This window comes from Onychomys torridus, chromosome 15 (genome assembly GCF_903995425.1).
Source record: "Onychomys torridus chromosome 15, mOncTor1.1, whole genome shotgun sequence".
Classification (NCBI taxonomy): domain Eukaryota; kingdom Metazoa; phylum Chordata; class Mammalia; order Rodentia; family Cricetidae; genus Onychomys; species Onychomys torridus.
In genome coordinates, this window is record NC_050457.1 from 42,594,159 (window position 1) to 42,619,559 (window position 25,401).

Below are 25,401 nucleotides of genomic sequence, written 5' to 3' on the forward strand. Positions count from 1 at the left end.
TCAGTGGTAGAGTGCTTGCCTAGCAAGCGCAAGGCCCTGGGTTTGGTCCTCAGCTCTAGCAAAAAAAAAAAAAAAAAAAAAAAGAAACAAGGCTATTACTACTACTTTACTGAGGAAGGTACTCAGGATGCCCTCTCAAGAACTACATACAAATCCTTTCCCACCCTCCTGCATTGATAAGCCACTAACTAGCATTGATAGACTTCAAATCTTTTGCCTGACGTGGTGGTACATGCCTGTAATTCCAGCATTCAGGAGGCTGACACAGGTGGATCCTTAATTTGAGGCTAGCCTTTGCTACATGGTGATATTCTGTCCAAAACAAACAAGCAAAAGAAAGTAAGATAACTCAAATCTTACAATTTGATTTTAAAACTCATTTTTCTGGCAAATCACCTTTAAAGTCATTGTGAAAATCTGCCGCCCCCTGCTGGTCATTGGAATTTTCCAAACGAAACAGTAAAATGGTTCACTCTAAAGAACTAAATACAACTTTCCTTTAGAGATATCTGTAATTTAAACTCCACAGAGCCTGGAAGTTTTCAACAGGATATAAAATTTCCAAATTTCCAAATCTTTCCGAACGACTTGGAAACCACTACTGGCATAATAATCAGGCTGTTTGAAACTCGGGCTGTCTCGAGCCCTGTGTTTTACAGGATGAGCCAAAAACACAAAAACACTTTTATTACAAAAAGCTAAGTTCAGATTTTGAATTAACATGATAGCTCTTGGGGCAAGTAAAATGCTGAGATGTAATAAAAAGGAAGGGTTTATGTAACCTGAGGTAAACAAAGAAGCAAGGTAGATGTAGCTCTCGGCCCTTTTTTTTTTTGTGCAACAGATGGAGACTATCACAGAGACCCACAGTGAGTGGAACAAGGGACCGTGGGGTGCCCACCCCCAAATGATGCATTTGCAATGTAGACCTAAGCCTCAGGGAAGACAGAGGAAGGGGAGAAAGAAACATTGCAAGAGCCAAGGGAGGTGCCTGCTGCTAGAGTCCCCTAGACATGACAAGAAGAACGCACCCGTGAAATCTCAGCAAGACCATGGCCTAAACAGAACCAGCACAATAACAATGCCGGCTGAGTGCCACACGGAGCGGGGACGTCCCACAAGGTCCCAGCCCTCGATGAAGAGCTACTGAGAAAAAGATGAATCCATTTCCCCCAAGGAATCCCAAGTGAGTCAGCCCTGGACATATATACACATGCAACACTAAGTGGATTCAGTATGGTGTCTGTACATGGGTATACATATATTACGAAGAAAAGATCTTGAATTGGGGGCGGCATGGGAGAAGCTGGAGAGGGGAGGGAAGGGTGAAAGTGATATGGATAACAGTGCTCGTGTATAAAGTTCTCAAGGATATTAAACGTTTTTAAAAAACTCGGTGGCTGGAGCAATGGCTCAGCAGTTCAGAGCGCTGGCTGCTCCTCCAGAGGGACCCAGATTTGATTCCAAGGACCCTCATGGTGGCTTACAACCATGTCACTCCAATCCCAGCCCTCCTCTGGCCTCTGCAGGTCCCAGGCATGAAAGTGGTACACAGACATACAAGCAGACAAAACACCCATAAACACATAAATACCTTTGTATTTAAAATTTAATTAAGCACAGAGGTGTATAACTGTCCTAAATATATTATTAAGGTGTAACACATTAAGGCTATCTATAAACCTGAGATGTCTTTGTAAGCCTTGAAATAATTTTTTAAGTGACTCTTTTAATGATTTATTTATTTTATGTGCACTGGTACTTTGCATCATGTACGCCTGTGTATCAAATATCGGATCCCCTGGATACGGAGTTACAGCCAATTGCAAACTGCCATGTGGGTGCTGGGAATTGAACCCTGGGAGTGACCTTTTTCCAATTCAAATGTTTAGAGTTAGACCTTACATAGTCTCTTGGTAAAGATATAGACCTTGAAAAAATACAGGTTTGGATTTTTTTTTTTTAAGCTTGTTTGTTATAAAGCAATGCAAGTGGGTTTCAACAGCAATCAGAAACTATTCTGTAGAGAATAATAACTATAATTTAAACAAGTTTTTTCTTGTTAAATTTATAGTCATTTGCAAGATACATTCTGCCATCAGGAAGAGAATTAATTAGGAACAAAAAAAAAAAGGTGGGAAGTATTTATGTTGCTACTGTTCTGGTTTCTTCTTTTTAAAAACAATCACATTGAGCATAAACCTTCACAATAGGCGTTCTCATAGATAACCAGGAGGAGCGTGATCAGAACAAGCTATCTAGAAACACATGATAGCAAATAAAGTCTCTAACAGTGAATGCATTCTTTCTAGAACTGTACCTTAAAAGTGAGAATGGATAGATGGGGGAGGATTCATGAAGTCCCACCCCTAGCTCAGAAACTACTGCTGCTAACTGTCGACCTCTCAGGGCCTCGGGGAGGGAGCTGTAGTCACAGAGAGTCTACCATGCTCTGGCAGACTGTCCTAACCATGCACATTAAGTGGGCTTAGTGACAAAAAAAAAAAAAAAAAGAATACATGAGGTTGGAAAGGAACAATGGTTGCAGGGGAGGGGAGGGAGGTTAATGGAGGGGAGAAGGAAAAGGGAGGTGGATTATTTTTTCTTTTTGAGACAAGGTCTCGCTGTGTAACTCTAGCCAGGCTGTTCTCCAACTGAGATCCACCTACCCCTGCCTTTGCCTCTGCCTCCTCCAAGTAGTTGGATTAAAGGCATGTGCTACCATACCTAACAAGGTGGCTGGATTTGATCAAAGCACAGATTTGATGGCGCATGACTTTAATCCCAGTACTTGGAAGGCAGAGCCAGGTGGATTGCTAGGAGTTCGAGGCCAGCCTGGGCTATAGAGTGAGTTCCAGGAAAGGTGCAAAGCTGCACAGAGAAACCCTATCTTGGAAAACACACACACAGATAGATAGATAGATAGATAGATAGATAGATAGATAGATAGATGATGGATAGATGGATGGAAAGACAGACATACAGGTAGACAGATAATAGATGGAATTTTCAAACAATAAAATAAAACACACGAAAAATGTCAAAGATGTTCTACACAGGAAGATGAATAAAAATCAAATAACATAAGTTGTGAAGCATTGGGGAAAATTAAATGAACTTTGTATAACCACATGACAGACTACTATAAAGCCCCTTAAATACCATCTTAAAGGCAGAGTCTTTCATGACTAAAAAGGCAAGACTACGTAGTATGTAGTGTTCTAAAACTTAAGTGAAAGCTAGGCACAGCGTATTATCATGCATTCTTGTAATCCTAGCACTTGCTAGGCACAGCATATTATCATGCATTCTTGTAATCCTAGCACTTTCGAGACTGAGGCAGGAGGGTCAAAGTTCCATTCTCAAGTTCAAGGCCAGCCAGGGCTATGTAGGAGGAACCTGTGTCACACTACAGGGGGAAAAAAGAATTAAATTGAAAAATACAATAAGGTCAGACAAGTAAACACACAGTACTACAGACAAACTAAAAGAATGGTAAAAATAACCTAAACTAAATATTATGTGTTAGCCTCCAGATTGAGAAAGGCATTGGAAGGGTTTTACTTTTAAGTTTTCCTAATTTTTTTTTTTTCATGCCTGTAATCCCAGCAGAGGCAGGTGGATTTCTGCGAGTTCAAGGCCAGCCTGGTCTACAAAGCGAGTTCCAGGACAGGCTCCAAAGCTACCAAGAAACCCTGTCTCAGAAAAAAAAAAAAGTTTTCCTAATTTTTTATAGCTGAATATCTTTAAAACAGTCTTAGAAATTTGCTCTGAAAATCCTCATATTTCTGCTGAAAATAACCAAAACCAATAGATTTCTTTTTACTGTGAATAGAAGGAAGAACTAGCATACCCTTGTCTCAAGGAGATCATTTCCATTCCCTTTCACATGTGTTTCTTACCACACACATGATGTATGACAAGATTGCACCAGAGGAGCCGATGAGCGCGCCCACGATGGTCAGCAGGTTGTTGTTGAGCAGGAAGCCCTCCGCACACAGGGCCCAGCCAGAGTAGCTGTTCAGCACAGTGATGACAACAGGCATGTCAGCGCCCCCAATGGCAGCTGTCAATGTCACCCCCTATCGAGAAAACCAAAGCAGAACCCCAAGTGAACATATGCAATCAAACCTCTGACAGTCAGCATCTCGGTCCTTTTTCATCCCAACTTTCTAACTGATAATATTTCCATAGAAGTTCTACTTCTGGTGATGACCAACTCCCCCATGTGACCAACTCTCTCATCAACATAGCAACTATGAACATTTAGTCACCGCCACCCGCAAAATGCCCTAAATAAAAATAGGGATGAAAATGGGCAGAAACTGGAAAGGAGTCTCCACTAGGAAAAATGAAATGATACCCAGTGAAGGTCCCAGCTCTTGGACGATTTAGATTGAAGTCAGGCCCTTGCTGGTATCAAGTGGAGGACATAAAGCTAAGGTCATAGTCCACAGTCTTAGTTGTTTGACGATCCAGAGGGCATGGTTTGGGAGTCAAAGACAGCTGAAAATTAACAAAGAAAATCCCACAAAGCAGCAGGCTAGAATGAGTTGAAGGAGCCCCAAATGCTGTGTCCAAACACTACCCAACTCTCTAGCAGGTACTTAAAACTCTGGCTCAGACTCCAGGCAATTCTGCTAAGGATAAAATAACAACAGGTTTCAGTGGCTGTACTATAAATGCCAGAATCTGAAACTTTAGTCTAACCAAGTTAGCTGCCCCAAAACAAAAATAATACAAAAAATATAAATTTAATTGTGAGTGGTTATCAATATTCTACAGGAATACAACAGAATCCAATGTGTAAAAAACATCATTAACAATGTCCATGATGCAATTCAAAGTTATTAAATACAAGAATGTAAAAGGGATGGGGGGCAGATTTTTACTATTTATTCCATATACCCCTCCATTCTTGTGTTTTATTTCTGAGAGTATATAAGCCAAAGGCTATTAAAAATATCCTTTGTGCTATGGGGACATTTTCATACTGGCAATAAGTTCCTTTTAGATATATTCATCATTTCTCAAAAGTAACAATTCTTTAAAATTTAAATTTCTATATTATAGGTTTGATTACAGGGACTTTTGAAAACTTCTGCTCAATTAGATTAAAAATACAAAAAATTATTTTATTTTATCTAAAATAAAGCAAAAAAATCATCACCAGACAAGACGGAAGAACACTGGACAGAATTTCAAGTCCCTTTTCTGTGGTCTAACGTGTCTGTACTGACCCATGACCTAACTGCATGATCACTCATGAATAAGTGCCATTTGTCTACTACAGATCGTGTATTTCTGAATCCAAGAGTTGGTATTTAATAAGAAATCACTAGCTAGCTAACTCTGTGCTAGGTGCTATAAATATTTTCTCAAGTTAAAATGTAGAGGCCATCTACAAACTATACACAAGTCTAGAGGAATGTGAAGATGCCATAGTGAATAACAGAATTCCATGTAATAGTATCCTGCACTAATAACATGCCAAACTGTAACTCAGAGACAGAATCTCTGTTTATATCAATATATTATATGCAAAAATCAGATAGGAGCAGGAAGAAAAAATTCATGAAAATATGGACTCTCTCAGCGAGTACACTGGGTTTATTAACTGTAATTATGTAATTTTACATACTTATTGGATTCCGTATCAACTCTTCCAGGGAATGTGAGAGCAACTTACAGGCTGTGACCGCCTTACACGTATTATACAAACTCCAAAGTAGTATTTGTAGGACTTGTTATTTAGTAGGTGTTAAAACAGAGTGTAAACGTTTGGCTTTTAAAATTCCTGTTCACCACAGCACATTAACAGTGAAAAATCCAGAGCACACAAAGGTGTCAGATGTGACAACTTATAGTCAATTAAGAGAACATGATTTTCTTCTCATACTTTTTAAACTTTCTACATTCTAAAATGGTGTAACTGTTAGACATGTTTATTCCCTCGAAGATCTTGAAGAGATAAAAACATGATCAGATTGTAGTCTAAGGATAGATATAATCCCAGCTCCTCTCTAAGTACGCGCTTCTCCAACTCCAGTGACTTACCATAAGAGTAGACAGTGCAGACACGGAGCCCAGACAGGTAATGCCAGTGGTAAAGCTGGGGTCGGCCATGAATGGAATTATTCCACCCACGCTAGCAGCCAGTAAGCCTGCATTGAGCGCGTGCCTTCCGGGTAGCAGCAGAGGGGCTGATTTCAGAATACCTGGGCCAAAGCAGATGCTACTCAGAACCCAGAGTGTCTCATGGGAAACCCCATATGTCACTTAATCCTAAATTACCAAAACCTAATATCAGAATAATAATGTGGTACTTCAGACAGCACTTTCAGCAGCAGATAGGAAACATAAAGGAAGGCATGTTAAAATATACCTATATTTTATTTAAAATATACCTATATTTCTATACCTAACACACATTAGCAGAGACAAGAAAATATGGTTCAACTTAACTGTTCTTTTCCCTGCTTTGACCACATAATTTCTTTACTCTGTCATGGAATCTTAAAAATTGATTTTTTTTTTCCTGTATGACCAACACAGAAGTTGTTAAGTGTGGCTTTGTTTATTTACAACTTCAATATAGAGTTCTGGAACATTAGCATTTCCATGCTATCAACTGAGCCCAAGGGAGAAGAACCCCCGTTAGCTAGTTCTAAAGAAAAAGCCCGAGACAAGGATGAGACTTGAAGTTCACTTGTGATTTGTTTTTTTTAAGTTTCATAGAAGTTTCCCCATTTAATAACTTGATTATTCAGAGGCAAAACCAGGTTTTTACGTCATAAACGACTTTCTCTGGGGACTCTGGGACCACACTGCACAGAGGCTCTTTGCGTTTTTCCTTCCGCTGCCTTTTTCATGATTCAACATCACAATAGTAAAATTTGCCATGGCTGAGTGCTAAACCTTGTGCTGTTCTTCAGAATGAGTTCCGTTAGCCAAACTTATTGGATAATAAGCGTCTCTCTCTTCTAGGAAACACAAGTTCATTTCTGCAGACAATATATAGACATCTCCAAGCAAAGGCCATGGAGGTGCTATTTTGGTCAATACGTGTGATCAAATATCCCTTTAGTGTCTGCAGATTTCTGTGTGTGTACTCATTTCTGCTGTTAGCTGTCTGCAGAAGAAATTGTCACAAAGCTTAGAACCTCTAAGGATTAAAGTGGATTATCTTTTTGAGGGGAAATCTTTTACATGTTGTCTGAGCGCTATTCAAATCCCTTCTCCTGACAGCTTCCTGTGAAGGGGTTTTCTAAAATTGAGACCAACCCACTGATATCCTGAGTAATGGATATTTACCTCTATGTTAGATCAAATCACTTACCCTGCAATTTTCCATAGGCAACAAGAGACCCACTAAAGGTGACTCCACCAATGTAAGTGCCAAGGTAGGCCACGATCTTGGTGAAATTGGACGTGGCATCCATTGCAAAATGTGGATATTCTACAATGTACTCAGCCATGCAGGTAAGTACGGCCGCCAAACCCACCAAACTGTGGAAAGCAGCGACCAGCTGAGGCAAGTCAGATATCTGGATGCGCTTCGCAATCGCCAAGCCTATTGGAAAAACCAAGGTCAAAGAGAAATTAAACTTGACAGACCTTCGGAAAACGGGGCTTGCATCACTGGCACAAGTGAGCATTGCCTGCTTCCCAGAATGGACTAAATGCTCCCACACAAACTGTGTAGAGGAAAAACACTGGTTATAGACACCTCATGTCAAAATACCTCACTATCTCGCCTCATCTACCCTACATCAAATAACAGCACCAACTCTGCTTCTCACAAATCCCATATACTCCCCTGGACAGAAGCTTGTGAAGGTTACTTAAAGCTCCAGTTAGGTCCACGTATGGTTCCCCACTGAGTGAATATTCCAGGCTCTCTTCTCTATAGTCAATGCTTGCTTACACCTGTGCATATAATTAACAGATGGGATTTTGAGGAAATGAAATTAAGCTTGGGTTTTCAGGTAAGTGGAGCTAAGGCCAAAACTAAAGAATTCTAGGTAATGAACTCTCTAATTGTGAAGGATTTTCACAGTTTTACTAAGTAAATAAATAGTAGTGGGGATCAGAGCACGTGCTTAAGGTCAAATGTAAGCGATTTCCCACCATGGGCCTACGGTGCAACCATTGTCCTTCAAATGTCTTTCTTGGGATTGTCTCAAAAGGACCCACAGCTTTCCTGAGGAAGTATAAAATGTAGCCCAAAGCTGGAAATATTTAACAGCCAGCTCACAAAAGGGGAGGGTGTATATATATATATGAGTTTATATAAAGGTGAATGCACAACCTTCAAGTAATAAAATATACCGTGTGTGTGTGTGTGTGTGTGTGTGTGTGTGTGTGTGTGTGTGTGTGTGTTCTGTGTAGGTACTTATGGAGGCCAGAAGAGAGTATCAGATTCCCTGGACCTGGAGTTACAGTTAGTTGTGAGGTCCCTAACATGGGTGCTGGGAAGTGAACTTAGATCCTCTGGAAGAGCAGTGAGAACTCTCAACCACTGCAGCAGGCTCTCCAGCCCCCACATATGCAGTATTCTCTACTCCAAGTTCCAAAGAGATTATTGACTTTCATAGAATGACTTGGTTGATTTTCGCTCTTGTGCCGGGAGCAAACCTAAAATTTTCAACAAACAGTACACTTCCCACATACACACCGGTAAATACTTTATTTACATTTAAAAGGACAATGAAAGAAAAGCTTCTGTGTGTGGTATGAAACATAAAGTGCAAGAGAAAACTTTGCCCCTGTAACGGCCATGGGGGGACTTCTTCACTAACCATGGTAACGGTTTTCAAACACAGGAAGAACAGTTGCCGATTTCTGTGATCATCACAATGTCGTCACCAGAGTCACATTTTAAGCTATAGTAAATTTTTCCCATCACTTTCTCGGGTCAAGACAAGAAACAATGGATTTGTAGTTTGCCAATACTTCCACCAAGAACAGTTTCAACCTGTCCTCTGTCGTCGGATGGGGGATGGGGAAGAAATTACAACGGCCTGCTATTACATAGTATTTCTACTATACGCATACATGAGATATAAATAAGCTCATGAGCATATGAAAAAGTCTAGTACACTAATTACAAAGGGGTATATTTTATTAGCATTACCTTTGTTTCTGAAGTTATTTAAGTTTATTTAATTTTTACTTATTTTTGTTTTATATGTATGGGTATTTTGCCTGCACATATGTCTGTACACCATGTGTGTGCCTAGTACCTTCGCAGGCCAGAAGAAGTAGTTGGATCCCCTGAAACTGGAGTTATAGGTGGTTGTGAGCCACCATGTGGATGTTGGGAATTGAACTCAGTTCTCTGGGAGAATAGCTGGTGTTCTTAACCACTGAGCTGTCTCTCCAGCCCCTACTTAATTTTCAATAATGGCTTTATTTTAAAACCAGCTCACAACATTCCTGAAAATTTGACAAGAGCTCCAGCACACTACTAGAGAAAATTCAAACAGTGGTGTTTCTACTCCATCACATGGTGTTTGAATGTTTAACATTTAAGAACAGAGTCTAATGCTGTTTATAACCAGTAGAACAAAAGACGAGCCCACATATGTAAGTGTCCCATTTTCCCGCCCTATAATCAATAAAGGAAAACAAGAACTTCATCCACATGGGATATTCTTTAATCCCACTCTTTAACTCAGTTGACACATTTTCCTATGTTTTAAAATGTTGGTATTTGAATAAAAACAAGCTATGTGGGGTTTACTCATGGAGCAATCTTCCTAATAATGCATTCCTCAAAATACATCCCCAATGGTAAAGTTTTTTTCATCTGAAACCTCCGAGCCTCACTCTTCAGCTAAATGAAGGACATGGGTGCATCCGGAGGAAGAAGCCCACCCGTGCTTACCGATGGTACCACCCATGGCCATCGCTCCAGACATCTGGGCTAACAGTTGGGGATCTGGTTTCAGGCCTCCAAGTGTGGCTGCCAGGCCTCCAGCAACCCCAATCATGCCCAAGGCATTGCCGAGTCGCGCTGTTCCCTGAGTAGAAAGGCCGCCCAGGGCACCAACACAGCACAGGCCTGAGCCCAGGTACATGATCTTTTCAAAGGAAAAAAGAGAAAGGAGATTATTAAAAGCTTCAGTCTGCTGGCTCAGAGAAGACCTCTCTTGTGGAACACTATTCTCTAAGGACAATTTAAATTCAGACAGTCGACAGAGAGACCTTGAACTCTTCTGTTAACATTTCAAAATATTTTCCTATCCATTAGGAATATATTATGTATTTTATATTGTTCTTATAATTATGCCATTTATACAAATTGTTTTTTTTCTGGAATTGATAGTGTACACAAATATATCAAAGTATCTAAATTAAATGGGGTTATTGTTAGATTTTTAAAACACTAACTGTCCAGACGCTATAAAATAGCCTATCCGTGTCATTGGTACCATGAATTGTACCTTAGCTATACTGTAACAGTCTTATGAGAGTCACATGAGGAAAGAACCACTGTCCTCACTTTATAAAAGGGAGAAGGGAAGCTTTGGGGGGTTATATAATTCCTCCAAGGTCAGATCACTAAGCAGCAAACCTGAAGTTCAGACTTGAGTCTCTTGACTACAGCTTCAACTCTGCTCAAAAAAAGATCTCGTTATCCCGGTAACACCGATATTGGGAGCACAGAAGACAAAGGAGACCTGATTTTCCTGCTGTCAGAAAAGCTGCGATCCAGTGGCATTCACGGGAAAGAAATGTAAAACATGTGACTCACAGAAAAGCCTCACTTGTTTTATAGTTCACCTGGGAACTCTCTAAGTTCACATCTGATTATTCTTTTCTTATTATACAGCACACAACTGTGTGTGTGTGTGTGTGTGTGTGTGTGTGTGTGCGTGCTCACATACATGTTTGTTTGTGTACTTGGGTCAGAGGATGACCTCACCTATCCTTTCTCAGGGGCCACTTCACCTTGTTCTTTGGGGTTTCTCACATTCCTGGAGCTCAAGGGGAAAGCTATTGACCTCCAGGGATCTGTCCATCTCTGCACCTCCCCATCTCTCCACCTCCCCAGGGCCACGATTACAAGCCTGCACCCAGGGGTTTTTTTTCCACACAGATTTTAAGGGTCCAATTCATGTCTTCATGCTTGTACAACAAGCACTTTACCAACCACGCTAGTGTCCTAGCCACTACAACAGCGGTTCTCAACCTGTGGGTCACAACCTCCAGGGTTGAATGACCCCTTCACAGGGGTCATCTAACACCATTGAAACACACAGATATGCACAGTACAATTCATAACAGTAGCAAAAATACAGTTTTGAAGTAGCAACAAAAATGATTTTATGGTTGGAGGTCACCACATGAGGAACTGCAAATGTATTAAGGGGTCACAGCACTAGGAAGGCTGAGCCACCACCACTGCCCTACAACATAAAAATTTTAAATTCTTGGCGGCTAGAGAGAGGGCTCAAGGATTAAGAGCACTGGCTGCTCTTACAGAGGATCTGGGTTCAATTCCTAGCACCCACACAGTGGCTAAATACAGTCTGTAAGTCTAATAACGGGGGATCTAACTGCTTCTTCTGACCTCTTGGGGCACCAGGAATGCATGTGCACAGACATGTATGCAAGCAAAAAAAGCCATACACATAAAATAATAAATAAAAGGACAAAATGCGTCAAAGAAGTTTTTTTAATTCTGAATTTTCATAAGTGTATTGCATAATGTCTTTTGTTATAAACATCTTTTGTTATAAAAAAATTGTAATATATATGTGGAGGAGGGAAGTATAAACATTTTCAAATTGATAACTGGTTACTTTACTATATCCTTACCACCATCCCACCACACAGACACACAAGGAAAGTACAATTTCTACACGTGGAAAACTTAAAACGAACAAGTAAGCAGACATCAGCTCCTGGTCCTTAGGACATCAGAATGGTCTGCTTGAACAGGACATTTCCAGGTTACTGCTGTATTTGCTGACAGAGCTTGCATATTCTTGATAGTCTGATTCCGCTAGTGACGCTAATTCTCAAAGGGAGAAAGACACAGTAGTACAAACAAAAACTCTCAAAGGTCTCTTACCTCTTCAATGTTATAGCCACCGTAGAGGGCAGCGAAATATCCACCCACAAAAGTGCCACCAGGGAGCAGGTACAGGTAATTGTATTCTGGAGGATCTGTTGGTCGCTTGAACATGTCCAGCATTCTCTGAGTCACCAGAAAGCCACCTTATTGAAGCAAGAGAAACACAAAAGAGCAAACGGTATCACACAGGACAGCATAACTCTTTTCCATATGCTATAATATCCTTATCAAGTATATCTATCACCAACTATCACAAAGTGACCAGTATTATTTCAAGTAATATTTTTGACCCCCCAAAAAACAAAAGTCATTCTATGATTAAAGCCAGTTCCCTTAGGAAGGAAGAAGTATGGAGAACGCTCAATACAGTTAAGAAGAAAGCTTGCTGTCGGAATGCAGGGCCTGCTGTTTCTGCGTGACTCAAAGTAAACAGCCATTTAAAGGCTTAAAAATGCAAAGGATCAAAAGTCAGTATTTTTCTCTGATAGGTTACTCTGTTTGTCAAACTCTGTAACAAATGATAAAGGGGGAAATACGGCATCGATAGACACCAGGTTTCTTGGACAGATTAAGGAATTTTTAGCCATAAAACAGCATCAAGTGAGTGTCATACATGAGTGATGTGCTAGCCTTTCAGTTTTCAGGAACAAACAGTGTTGTGATAAGGCAAAGGGCTAAAATTTTATCTGCGGTTGTACTTATGCAGAGATGTCACGGTGATAGCAGAAGTCAACATAATTCAATGTTGTGCATTCCACGGTTTTCCCGCTCGCTTCCAGCAAGACATCATTGCATGGTTGAAGGTATGGAGGGGCTGGTTCTTTATCAATACAGCTTCTAACCATTACAGATAGGCAAAATATTTGACTTTCTTTCAAAAGGAAACATTTGTGGTCTGAGAGAAGTCATTTTTAAAGGTACAGTTTTCACGCTTAAACTCAGAAAGTCTACTTTCTACGACTTGGTATTTGCTTCCTATGGCACCAAAAACAGCAGTCTGACAGCCTTCTTCTTCCTCCCACCTGCAATGTTGACTGATGATATGAATGTAGCAAGAGCAGCAAGACTCTGGGAAGTCGTGGATGGATAAAGATGCCCTCCCATCAATGCCAATCCACCAACTGCAGTCAAACCTAGACAGAAAACATCAACATGGTGAATACGTACCCTCTCCAAAATCCAGTGTAATAACCAAAATGCTTGTCCCATCAGGATCCAATATCAAAAGACAAGACAGCCTTCTTACATCTTCATTAAAATGGTAGGAGCAATCTTCCTGATCAAAACTGTTGACAACACGCCTGTGCATCTTTCTTACTTGAAGGATTATTGTGGGCGAAGGTTAACAAACCTTGCATCCTTTGGCCTAAGGATCTGACCTTCAACTTTCTTCTAACAATGTTGTCATCAAGGCAAGTCATCAATGTCACTAGAGCACTGCTTATAGGGCAAGGTGACTTTGAATAGAGACCTTGCAATCAAACTACAAGGAACTAATCATGCGCTATAGATATTGATCAGGTTGCCACCAATCTGAGCCTTCCTGTATGCAGCAGTTTTTGAAATTGGATGTGGTCCCTGCAGAAATCCTAGGGGCTATGCCTAGGACATTCCAAGAGATAATCGAGAGCTCAATTATGTTGGCTATTCAGATGGGTCTCATTCCCTCACATCTAAGCCATTGGTGCAGGTCAAAGAGAACAGCTCCTTGCAGCCATGTGCACTGCTATAAAAACTCTCACCGAAGAAAGATGCCTAGTACCATTCCCTAGCAACCTGGTTCCTTGTCCCTAACCAACATGGTCAACCAAAGCCATACACAGCCTACGATAGCCTTGCTGGACTGAATATTTAGCTGATCCTAAGAAGAGACCCTAAAGGGTGTTGCAACTGATTCTGTGAAACACCCTCTGGTTTTTAAATTTCATCAGTGGAACCCTTCCCTTAAAGTACATGGTAATTGGAAGAAATATTAATGGATCCACACTGTTGGAAATGGGAACACAGGAGGGGCTGACACATTCTCTGGCATCCTACTTGACAAGTCCACTCACCTTTGGGAATCCCAAATCACTACAATAACTACGGTAGACACCAGGAGTCGTGATTTGAAAATGGACTTTATAAAGTTCAACTGAAACTACTCCTAGAGAGGGGAAGCCTATGACAGACCGAGAGCAAAGATCAAAAGAAGCAAAGAACAAACCTGAGATTGCATTAGTTACAGACATCAGTGGTGAGTGGAGAGCAGGGGTCACGCCCCAGACAGTGTGGTAACCAATAATGCCGGCCAGGCCGAAAGTGGTCACCATCTGAGAAAAGGCGAGATTGGGGGCCACAATGCCCAAACCTAGCATCCCGGTGAGACCTAGAGAAAGGGGGAGAAAGGGAGATGGCCTGAATGACCTCAGTAAAATTAAAAGTACACACACACACACACACACACACACACACACACACACACACGTATTACAGAATAGTCAATGTCTTAAATTCTGCTCTTCTGCCAACAACCAGCAGATCTTTAAGACATTTGACCATTAAGATGCAAGGGAGATTATGAACAAAATCTACCTTAACTGACCCCCCCCACCACCCAATGAAATGCAAAGATCCAGTAATATTTATGAGTTACCTTCATAACAATTTGCACATTTCCCTGTGCCTAACTTGGTCCTCTTTTCTGTTTTAACATTTACTGACAGTGTCACATGTATTTATTCATACAAGCATTTTTATTCCAAAATTACAAGCCTACAGAAGAGCTACAAAACCCTTTCTAGTCAGGCAGGACATAACCTTTAGAGGACAGGACCTTTCTGAGGCCAATTTTATGTCACTCTCGGTTGTGGCTCAGCAAGAGAGGTTGTCAAAGACCAGGAAGGATCTCATTCACTCCTGCACCTCCCTGAAACATATGGCTTCCACCCACCCAGGACAGAAATTTTGCAATTGCGCCTGAATCTGGACTGGACTGCTGGCCAGGGCAGTCAGCTCCAGCCTCAACACCAAGTCAGCAAACAGAGTTTTACAAAGAAAAGAGGGGGGGGGGAGCTACAAATTAAATTAAAAATGTGCAGAATACAAACAGTCAGCTCTGAACATACATCTTTAATTATCGCCTTTCTTAATAACAAACATGTGGACGGCTGTTCTGCAACAGAAGGAAGGGTTACCTAGTGGTAACCTCCGTAAAACAGAGACACTGGGCTACAGGGGAGCTGGAAGCACCCTTCCCTGAATTCTCAGCCTTGAGTTCTCAGCAGGAACTACTGCTTTATCAGTAGCACAGCTAAAGGAAGAGATATAAGTGGACTTTAATTTTACTTGAAGTTGACTATTCTTAATGTAGATTCTTCCTACTCATACTTAGTATTTCAAAAGTTCTAACACATGGCTTGTTAAGTCTCTGGAGGGAGAGTCAGGTAAATGTTGTGGCCTTCCAGGTCCTGATAAGATACTCAATATAGGGTTACGATTAGGCATACTTTCTCAAATCAGATGGCCTAATTCAAATCTTCATTCTGCTGCTTGCTAGTGATTGATCTTAGACATGGTATGGACCTCTCTGTGTTTCAATGTCCTCATCTATAATATTATTAACCATCCCGTGTCTTTATCTAAAAAAAAAAAGGATATAACAATATTCCCACATTACTGAGTTTTTATAAGGCATAAGCAAACTAAGGTATATGAAGCATACAGCACAGTGCCTGATACTCAGTAACTGCTAGCTAGCTTCTATTGGGATCATACTGGTCAGAAAGTAATAACTCAGCAAAATCCACAGCGCCTCATCATGGACAAAGACACAGGTAATATCACACATAAGAAGGTTTGCTCATCAACTCTTTAATCCACTAGCAGAAATGCTCTGCACCTCAATAATGACGTCAGAAACCTCACAGAAAATAAATCACATATGCCCTGCTTCCTTTTCTTCTGCATCTCAAAGAGAAACGCAAGTTCACAGTCCTGCTTAGAAAACACCCCATGAACAATGCAATCACCTTATTTCCTTTTTTTTTTTTTTTTAAACCAAGTGAGTGCAAGTCGGGACACTACCCCATCTCCTCACAACATGCACCAGACAAGGAGCTCTCCATTCCTCTTGCTGAGCCTTGCTCTTTATTCAAGGAGAGTTACACAGTTAGCTTTGAAACATCTGGGCTCACATGGGAACTCGGGGAATGCTGAGCCTACAAGAATCCTGTGTGCCTGCTGCTGCTCCCTTCATTCATTATAGTTTGCTTTTGTTTTGCTTTGGCTTTGACGCGAAGCAGTGCTGAACATGTTTCGTTCCTTCTATGAGGAAGAGAGCAACTCCCAATCAAATACCCACATGGCAGCCCCTCACGATACCTAGCTAGAAAGAATGTCTCACTATTTTAAAGTAAACCTTTAGTGATTTCGGGAAGATGAGTCTTAAAAAGCCAAAAGAGGGCACGACTTCCGGAAGCCTGACTGCCTCCTCATCACTTCCTCGGTAGCTCCAGCTTCACCAGATCTCGGGATGGACCCCAACTGCTCCTGCTCCACCGGCAGCCCCTGCACCTGCTCCAGCTCCTGCGGCTGCAAAAACTGCAAGTGCACCTCCTGCAAGGAGAGCTGCTGCTCTTGCTGCCCCGTGGGCTGCTCCAAGTGTGCCCAGGGCTGGGTCTGCAAAGGGGCATCGGACAAGGGCTCGTGCTGTGCCTGATGTGAGGACAATGCCGCTCCCACCTGTAAATAGTATGGACCAACCCGGAGTTTTTCATGCGGCTCTACCCTGTTTACCAAACCCCCTTTTCTATAAAATATGTGAATAAAAGCCATTTTGATTCTAAAAAAAAAAGCTAAAAGAACTTGTGATCAGTTATAAAGAGAGAAATCACAATTAAAATATTAAAGTTTCTTAGTAGGTAACTTAGAATATTAGTCTAATATCCAAGGCTAGCCCTTATATTTCAAACAAGCATTTGGTCTCCCAGTTTTACCCAATTATACCGACAGCCACAAGTGGTGTTTTACAAAGCACAAAAAGATCTTAAAGAGATAAACACACATGTAACAACAGCACATCTAACACCGCTCCTCAATAGCTTCAATATAGGGAGTATCGATGACTATATTGAAGTTGTTTTCTGTAAAATGTACTAATGCCTTAGATGTTATTTCACATGCCTTCGCTCCAGCACTTAACAAAATGCCTGTGTTATTTTGGGTAATCAATGCGATCTCCAAGTCCATAGAGGAGGAACAGGTAACAAATGATTGAGTCTGACCTCTCAGGCCCAGCATATCAGAATCTAAAGAATAACAACAGTATTCCATTTATTATTCATGACAATTCACGTACCGCATACAAAACTCAGTGAGTGCTCAGTCTGGATAAATGTCATCCTTACCTGCCGTGTACATGGACGCCGTGGTCAGTGTCTTCGTGTACATTGACACAGTGCCTGCTTTCTCGGCTTCCAGTTCAGCCACTGTCTTCTTCTTCACAGGGGCCTCTACAGGGATATTCTTCGGTGTAGGAGCTGGGAAAATCACATGGCCATCCTAACAAACATTAGAAAACAATATTTTCAAAGTCAAGTTGGCGGTTCAAAAGGACTTACAGAAGACAGCTCACATTGAAAAAAAACCTTTTGTGTAAATATGATTTTAATGTATACTAATGTATGTGTACAATAATGTATGTATTTCATTTTAGTGTAAACTTATAAAATTTACAAAATGGGTATGTAAGCGTATAGTGTTAGTGATATATATATAATTTTTATATGTATGGGGCATATATAGCAAAGTGCTCATCAAACCCTGAAAAGTAAATACATGAGAGAATAATTCATTTCCTACTATATCAAATTTCTGTTTCTGGTTTTCAAAAGTGATATATATATTTTCAATTATCATACTTGAGTCTTTGAAATACTTTCCTTAAATTATTCTCTATTTTTAAACAACTTCCACTGGCATGCCAATGCTTTATTACAATACATCTCGGTTCCAAAACGGGGTTCTTCCATGAACAGGGACCCTAAATCCAAGTGACATGAAGAGCACAGGCGAAGAGCAATGTCCTACCTTCATCACCACAGTCCCTCGGATGACGTGACTCATTGTACCAAAGTCAAAATCATCCTTCACTTCAAAATAAAAGTGATCCTTGTCAGGGCTGATGGCCTTCAGGAGTTTGGTGATGTTGTTGGAATACAGAGTGCTGGCTTGGGTCGCCATCCGGCTGGGAAGGTCCGTGTAGCCAATGTGAGTGATTCCCTAAAGGAAAAGCACATTGTCACAGAAGTCACTCCCCTGCCCTTACATTCTCTCTCAAGGCTCAATGCCAATTCTCATGCACAGCTGAAGCTCAATTTAGAAAGCATGTATCTTTGTAGATGCATATATATGTGTGTGTGTGTGTGTGTGTGTGTGTGTGTGTGTGTGTATACATATATATATGTATATATATATATGCATGTGTGTATATATATATGCATATATACTCACAAACATAAATGCCCATTTCAAAGTGAGCTTTAATTATGTCCATTTTTTAAAATCTTTTTCCAAGCCTTCATGGATTTTTTTTTAAACTTTTCAACTTTAGTTTCTCCAGATACTTAAAAGGAATAAATAGCCCTTACAGAGGACTTAAGGTACAGCTCTGTGGAAGAGAGCATGCATGAGGCCCTGGGTTTGATCCCCACCCAGAACTCTAAAAGAAATTTTAAAAGGAGGAAAAAGTAAAATCCTCAACTGGGGGCTGGGAATAGGACCCAGGAAGCCTTGGGGGAAGGAGTATGTAGTCAATACAATCCAAATACATTGTGTTTGTGTATTAAATTCTCAAAGAATTAGTAAAAATATTTTTTAAACCTCACAAATCACTGGATATCAGAATACAGAGGCAAAAGAGGTTTTCTTGGTATACCTTATGCACATAAAGTTCTCCCGGCTTAGTGGTTTCAAAGTTTCCGCCAGCCTCAGCAGCTAAATCCACAACAACTGAACCTTCCTTCATTGATTCAATCATTTCCTTACTAAATAAAACGGGAGCTTTTTTACCTGATAAAAATCAAAGAACACAGGACAAATTAGTATATTCTTCTAATTGCTATAGTGGTCTCTGTGCAGTCAAGGCTTGATTATGTGAAAAGCCAATTCTTTACAAACTATTCCTAAGACTAGAGCACACAGGAGACCAGTCATCCACTTTGGGAAAAGATGTCTGGGTGGGCTGCAAAGTGGGCACCTTTCAGCTGGCAAACAAGCCTTACCACATGCTTGTCCTGAGCGATCTCAGCCATGCTCTTCCCAGCTGGCTTATAGCTAAGACCATTTACTGAGAGATCTTATTTGTTTAAAAAGAATACATAAAATAAGCCATTATGGAAACTATGTTCACCCAGATTGAACAATTCACAAAGGTCATACATGTCAAGAGCACATTCAGTACTAATTTATGAATTACAAAATAGGATATTTCCATTCCTTTTAGCAAATGTCACCAGATTTTCCAATTCATTACCCACCTTAATTTAACACAGGATAGCAACTAGAAGAGACCAGCAAGTGCCATGAAGTAAATACTGTGGCATTGCGTGGCTCCAAAGGGTGGGGAAGCACTCCTGTACTTGGATTCCCAACCATTGCTTCTCTGCCTATGAAGTCAATCCCATCTACTCCTGGTGCTGGGAGTACAGAAGTCAACAAACAGCAGCAGTCCCTGCTTTCATGGGATTCATTCTGCCTATGCGATATTTCATGGTCTAAATTCACAATGTGTTTTAGGAGGCCCACTAGTTCCAATATAGGATAAATCCCAACAAACACCTAAACCAAAGGAGGAAGGAAACCCATGTGTGTAGCACAAATCTTGGAAAGGTCTTATTAATAAAAACAAACCTGGAGCCAGGTATTGGGGTGAATGCTGGAAGATCAGAGAAGCAGAACAAGCCACAGCCACCTCACTTCGCCAATTCCTCAGCTGATCCTGTTTCCTCAGACTGGAAGCCTCTGAGTCCTTATCCAAATGAATCTCAGCTGAACTGTTTGTTGCTCAAAAGCCTAAAAGCTTAACCAGGCTCTAGTTCCTCATCCTCACGCCTTAAATACCTTTCTGTTTCCTGCCATCACTTCCTGGGATTAAAGGCTCTTGCTACCACAAGTGGCTGTTTCCAGTGTGGCCTTGAACTCACAGAGAAACAGGGGGATCTCTGCCTCTGGAATGCTAGGATTAAAGGTGTGAGTGCCACCATTTTCTAGCCTCTATATCTAGTGACTGTTCTGTTCTCTGACCCTAGATAAGTTTATTAGGGCACACAAAATTTGGGGGAACATAATATCACCACACACTTGGAAGACTGGCAGAATGAAAGCAGAGCACCAGCAGCCTCATTTCTATCCCTCTTTTTTATTTTCAATTTTATATTTACAGGCTTTTAGTAAAAATACTGTCTTTTATAAATTGATGTCAGTTAAGCATTACATTTGTATTTTAAAAAATCATCTCGTTATCAAAACGCTTGACTGAGATACATACAATTCCAGAAGGAAAAATAATATTTGGTTGTAATACACATGAAAACAATTATAAAGATATGTGTGGGTGTTCGGGGTTACCTCAATCCTCTTGGCACGAACTTCATACCAGATAAAGTCCAAATCCTTACTTCTGGAGGCTTTTTCCCCCTGGGTGAGCAGTTCTTTCTAATGTCCCCAATCCTGGCTTCCCCTCTGGGCCATCCACGTCAGCAACACTGGACTAGCTACCAGAAGATCCCTTTAATGATCCGATTCTCTCTTCTGGGTCTCCATAAATGAACAAGAATCAAGAGGCATTTTCTCCCAGTCAACAGCCTGAAGTTCTGGTAGCTGCAATGGTTTTCCAAACTCCTTGGCAGTATTCCTTCCCCTAATTTCTCCCCCAAGTAGTAAACAAAAGCACCTGGAATGTTTTCCCGAACCTTGAGAATCTGAGAAGGCAAACATATATCCAGGACTTTTCCCATAAGGAAGCCCATACTTCCCAGCTCCCCAGAGATTGGTAACTGAACCACGGTAGCTGCGTCCACGCAGAAGCAGCTCTCAAGTGCTCGCCTATACCTTCCAGATGTGCACTGTCATCACCATCCCACCCTCTGATGCTGAGCTGCTGCTTAAATCGGCCACCTTCTTGTTATAGCTTTTACTCCCTCCAGACTTGGGCCCACAAGCCGAAAACAACTGTTTAAGAGGTGGAATGAGTCTCTCTGGCTTCTGATGAACACAAACAGTGGCTACTGATGCCACAAATCTTATTTGGCGTATAACTAATTTGTTCTGCTATGGTAATGCTAGATTCTTTTCCTTATGTTCATCTATATCTGGTGAAAAAAATTTGAAGTGTGTATGTGTATACGGGTGGGGGGTATTTGAGTACCAAGGTGTATGAGAGGAGGTCTGAGGACAAGTGTGGAAATCAGTTCCCTCTCTCTGTTGTGTGAGTCCCAGGGGTCAAACTCAGGTCATCAGATTTGGTAAGTGCTCTAACCCCTTGAGACAGCTCACCAACTGTGCTGTGTGCTGCTGACTTGCAAGTATTTCTTTCTTTTTGTTTTTGCTTGTTTGTTTGGTGCCAGAGGTTGAGTCCACGGCCGCAGGCATATCAAACAATTGCTTGACCTCTGTGTCTGTATTGCTAACCCAAATCTCATGCTTTTAAAATATACCTCTGTGGCTTATCTATAACTTAAGTTATATTTGGTGGGGGGAGGAGGATGTCCCCAGAGGATCTTAAACATGCTATGTAGCTAGAGCTGGCCTTGAACCTCTGATCCTGACACCTCTACTGTACAAGTATTTGGATTACAGGCATGTGACCCCATACCTGGCTAGATTTTCAAACGGTTCTAGTGATACCCTATGATTCTTACATTAAGTAAATATTCAGTGTGAAATAATATACAACTGTCTCAAAAGTGACTGAATTTCAGAATAATAAAAAACCAAATGACCTAAGTTATTATATAGTAATATAAAATATATATTAATATATTAAGTTATTATATCAAGACACCAATGTGCAAAGGCGTTTTCTAGGGCTGTGTCAGCTGTTGTCAAATTCAATATGTAAAGGTTGACTAAATAAAATTAGAGAAGATGGATTGTACCCTTCATGTTTTCTAAGGAGCCCAAAAATTTAGGCCACCTGATGTCTTGCTCAGTGGTAGTTTTCAAGTTCAGTCACTGATCATATTTTTAAAGCACATAACAGAATGTATATGTTTAAACTACATATGCCTATTTTATATGTGCATATGAAAGTGATCTGTAGACTATATAACTTGTAATAAAGTATGTCATATAGCATTCAACAATATCAGAGTATTTTTAAGTGGTAAGACTAATTTATTTTCTTCTCCGTACTTTTGCTTATCTCCCAAATGTCCTAATTTTAAAATTAAGAAATCTCAGTCAGGGTTACGGGGTGGGGGAGGGGGTACAATGAAGGACAGAACAGTGCAGCTGCCTGTAAGCCCTCACATGTGGATCAGCTTTTTTTTTTTATTCTAGAAACTGCAAAAATGAAAATTGAAAACATAAGGGGAAAAAATACAGCCAAAAGAGAAGCAGGATGGTGAGCCGTGTTCCCGATGAGCTGACCCTCGAAAGAATAGGTCACAATGGAGAAGGGCTGGGAAGATGATTGTAACATAGTATCTTAGCAAACAGTCTAACACCATAAAAACAGAACTGCATGATAAACACAGAATCAAAAAATAACGAAGGGGCAATAAATGGTTTAGTTAGGTTTAGGAGAGAAGTTTTCTACTCAACCTGAACATTCTATTTTTAACTAAGATCTAGGTAAATTATAATTAATTGTAAGAGAACTGACCCAGAAAAAGAAAGAAGGAAGCAAAACAGTTTAGCATCTTTCTCTAGTCTGTGGACTTAAAAAAGGATTTCCTAGGGTTTTGGGATTTAGCTCAGTGGTAGAGCAAGGCCCTGGGTTCGATCCTCGGCTCAAAAAAAAAAAAAAAGAGCTGGATGGTGGTGGCACACGCCTTTAATCCCAGCACTCGGGAGGCAGAGCCAGGAGGATCTCTGTGAGTTCGAGGTCAGCCTGGTCTACAGAACAAGATCCAGGAAAGGTGCAAAGCCACACAGAGAAACCCTGTCTCGAAAAAACCAAAAAGGATTTCCTAGATTTAAAACAATAAGGAAAATTACAAAAAAAAAAAAAACACCCAGCAGCTACCAACTTAAGTAATTCCAACTCCAGGGGACCCAACTCCCTCTTCTGGCCACTTTGAATATCTATGCCTGTATACACATACACACACACACACACACACAATTTTTAAAAGGTCAGACTGGTCCACATAAAGAATTCCAATTCCAGGTCAATAAAACATACACAGTGAGATCCTGTCTCAGATAAATAAATCTTTGGGGGAAACAAAAAGAAAGTAAATAAAAAATATTTTAATTCACAGAAATTAAAACAAAGAAAACCAAAATATTAAGATCTTAATAAAGGGCTGGACATTTAAGAGCACATGCTATTCTTGCACAGAACCTGACTTTGATTCCCAGCACCCACATCAGGCAGCTCACACTGCCTGTAACTCTAGTTCTAAAGGATCCAGTGACCTCCTCCTACACAGACCCAGACACACACACAAATAAGAACTGAAAAAAAATTTTAAAGAAAATGGTTTTCAATCTTTTTTTTTTAAAAAGATCCTAATAGTTAACTGATAATATAAACAAATGATCAATTCAAAAACCAGTAACAAATTTTTTTTAAAAAGTTTACTCCCAGGAGGATTATAAAATATTAAGTATAAAAACTGAGAAATTTTTTTGGCTTCTCAAACTAAGAGTCAAAAGCAATACAAGAATAGAGATGGGAAAGAAAGCAGATGGTAGAAGGCTAAGGGTAGGTAATAAAAAGATGAATATGATCAAAATACATTATATATACATATGGAAATGTACACTTTATATAGGCTAATAAATAGAAATTATTATACTTTATATTTAAATTAAACAATTAACTAGACAATCTCTTGATGAGATTATGAACAACAAAATCTTTCAAGGAAGTCGTTTTTTGGGTATGTGTAAATTGTCAAAAGAAGTACTGGAATTCACCCCTCCATTAGTTTTACCTTTTATTTTGGAGAAGTAAATAAAAATACAGACATAGGAATTATGCAGAAAATGTTATCAGAGTATTGTTTTTAACTAACAAGGAGCAGAAATAACTAAAGCTTCAATTCTGGGTAAACAGCACTATCATATGAATTTGAAAAAGAAAATTCTACAAAACCTTTAAGACATGTTGACAGGGTTCTTAATGACCATCAGGTTGCATCAAATACCTACATAATACTGAATGGTGGAAAAAATGTGCAACACCTTGATCCCAACATTGTTATGATGCATTGAACAAAGGTAGAAAGAAAGGAATAAAAATGTTAACAGTATTTCTAGCTAAACCAAGAAGCCACCTATTATTTTTATTTTCTACTATGTGCTTTATTTCATCTCCAGCAAAAGTCATATAGCCTTTTTCATTTTGTGTGTGTGATCTAGGCATGTGTATGTGTTCATGTATAAACATGGGGGTGGGGTGTTGCACACGCTTGCATGGAGATGGCAGAGGTCAACATTTGATGTCTTCCTCTGTTGATCTCCACCTTTTTTCTTTTTTGAATAGAGTCACTCAATGAACCTGGAGTTTGTGGATTACGTAGGCTGACTAGCCAGCAAGCCCCGGGAGTCCCTGTCTCCTCCCCACCAACACTGGGGTGATCGATGCACATGGTACCAGGCTGTCTCTTTACATGAGTGCCTAGGATCTGAACCCTTAGTGTTCATGCTTATTTCTAGCATTATCCAGCACCTCCTAGTATTTTTGTCTGAAAGAACAAAAGTAAAGTATTCACAGCCAACTCTTCCATTAAGTTAAGAACATGGCTTGATATTTATTACCAGAGATATTAGAATAACTTAGGATAACTTATTTACCTTACCAACCCAAAAAGTATGAACTGACCTACAGAGCTGTGCTTAGGACGACCTGACAAAAGAGGATGGAGAATGGGAAAATGTATACAGACTTTTCACACTGTATAACAGTGACGTCCAACATCCACTGCAAAATCTCTCAAATATAAAGACAAAATAAGGATAAAAGGCAAAAGGAGAATTGCATATTTTCTAAAGCATCAATGCAGAAGGAAACAGAGGGGCTAACAAAAATCTGGGTAAGAGGGCTTGGGGAGGGCTTGGGCGTTTTTTGTTTTTCAAGGTACACTTGGGCTTTTCCATTCTGAAGC

At 40.3% G+C, this 25,401-nt stretch overlaps 2 protein-coding genes across 6 annotated transcripts in view; one reads left to right on the forward strand and one right to left on the reverse strand.

Moving 5' to 3' along the window:
* The window catches only part of Nnt (nicotinamide nucleotide transhydrogenase), a 93,426-nt gene that overhangs the window by 29,317 nt on the left and 38,708 nt on the right, over positions 1–25,401 (reverse strand). For all 5 annotated transcript variants that reach the window (XM_036207437.1, XM_036207439.1, XM_036207436.1 and 2 more), the window contains exons 8-17: positions 19,002–19,135; positions 18,155–18,346; positions 17,473–17,626; positions 14,292–14,453; positions 13,108–13,218; positions 12,083–12,228; positions 9,890–10,085; positions 7,340–7,573; positions 6,058–6,218; positions 3,903–4,082 (exon numbers count right to left, since the gene is read on the reverse strand). In XM_036207437.1, coding sequence (XP_036063330.1) covers positions 3,903–4,082; positions 6,058–6,218; positions 7,340–7,573; positions 9,890–10,085; positions 12,083–12,228; positions 13,108–13,218; positions 14,292–14,453; positions 17,473–17,626; positions 18,155–18,346; positions 19,002–19,135 — 1,670 coding nt within the window. The remainder of the gene's footprint in view (positions 1–3,902; positions 4,083–6,057; positions 6,219–7,339; positions 7,574–9,889; positions 10,086–12,082; positions 12,229–13,107; positions 13,219–14,291; positions 14,454–17,472; positions 17,627–18,154; positions 18,347–19,001; positions 19,136–25,401) is intronic.
* Positions 16,578–16,909, forward strand: LOC118596510 (metallothionein-1). Its single transcript, XM_036207445.1, has one exon. The coding sequence runs from the start codon at positions 16,599–16,601 to the stop codon at positions 16,782–16,784; it is 186 nt and encodes a 61-aa protein (XP_036063338.1). The 5' UTR covers positions 16,578–16,598; the 3' UTR covers positions 16,785–16,909.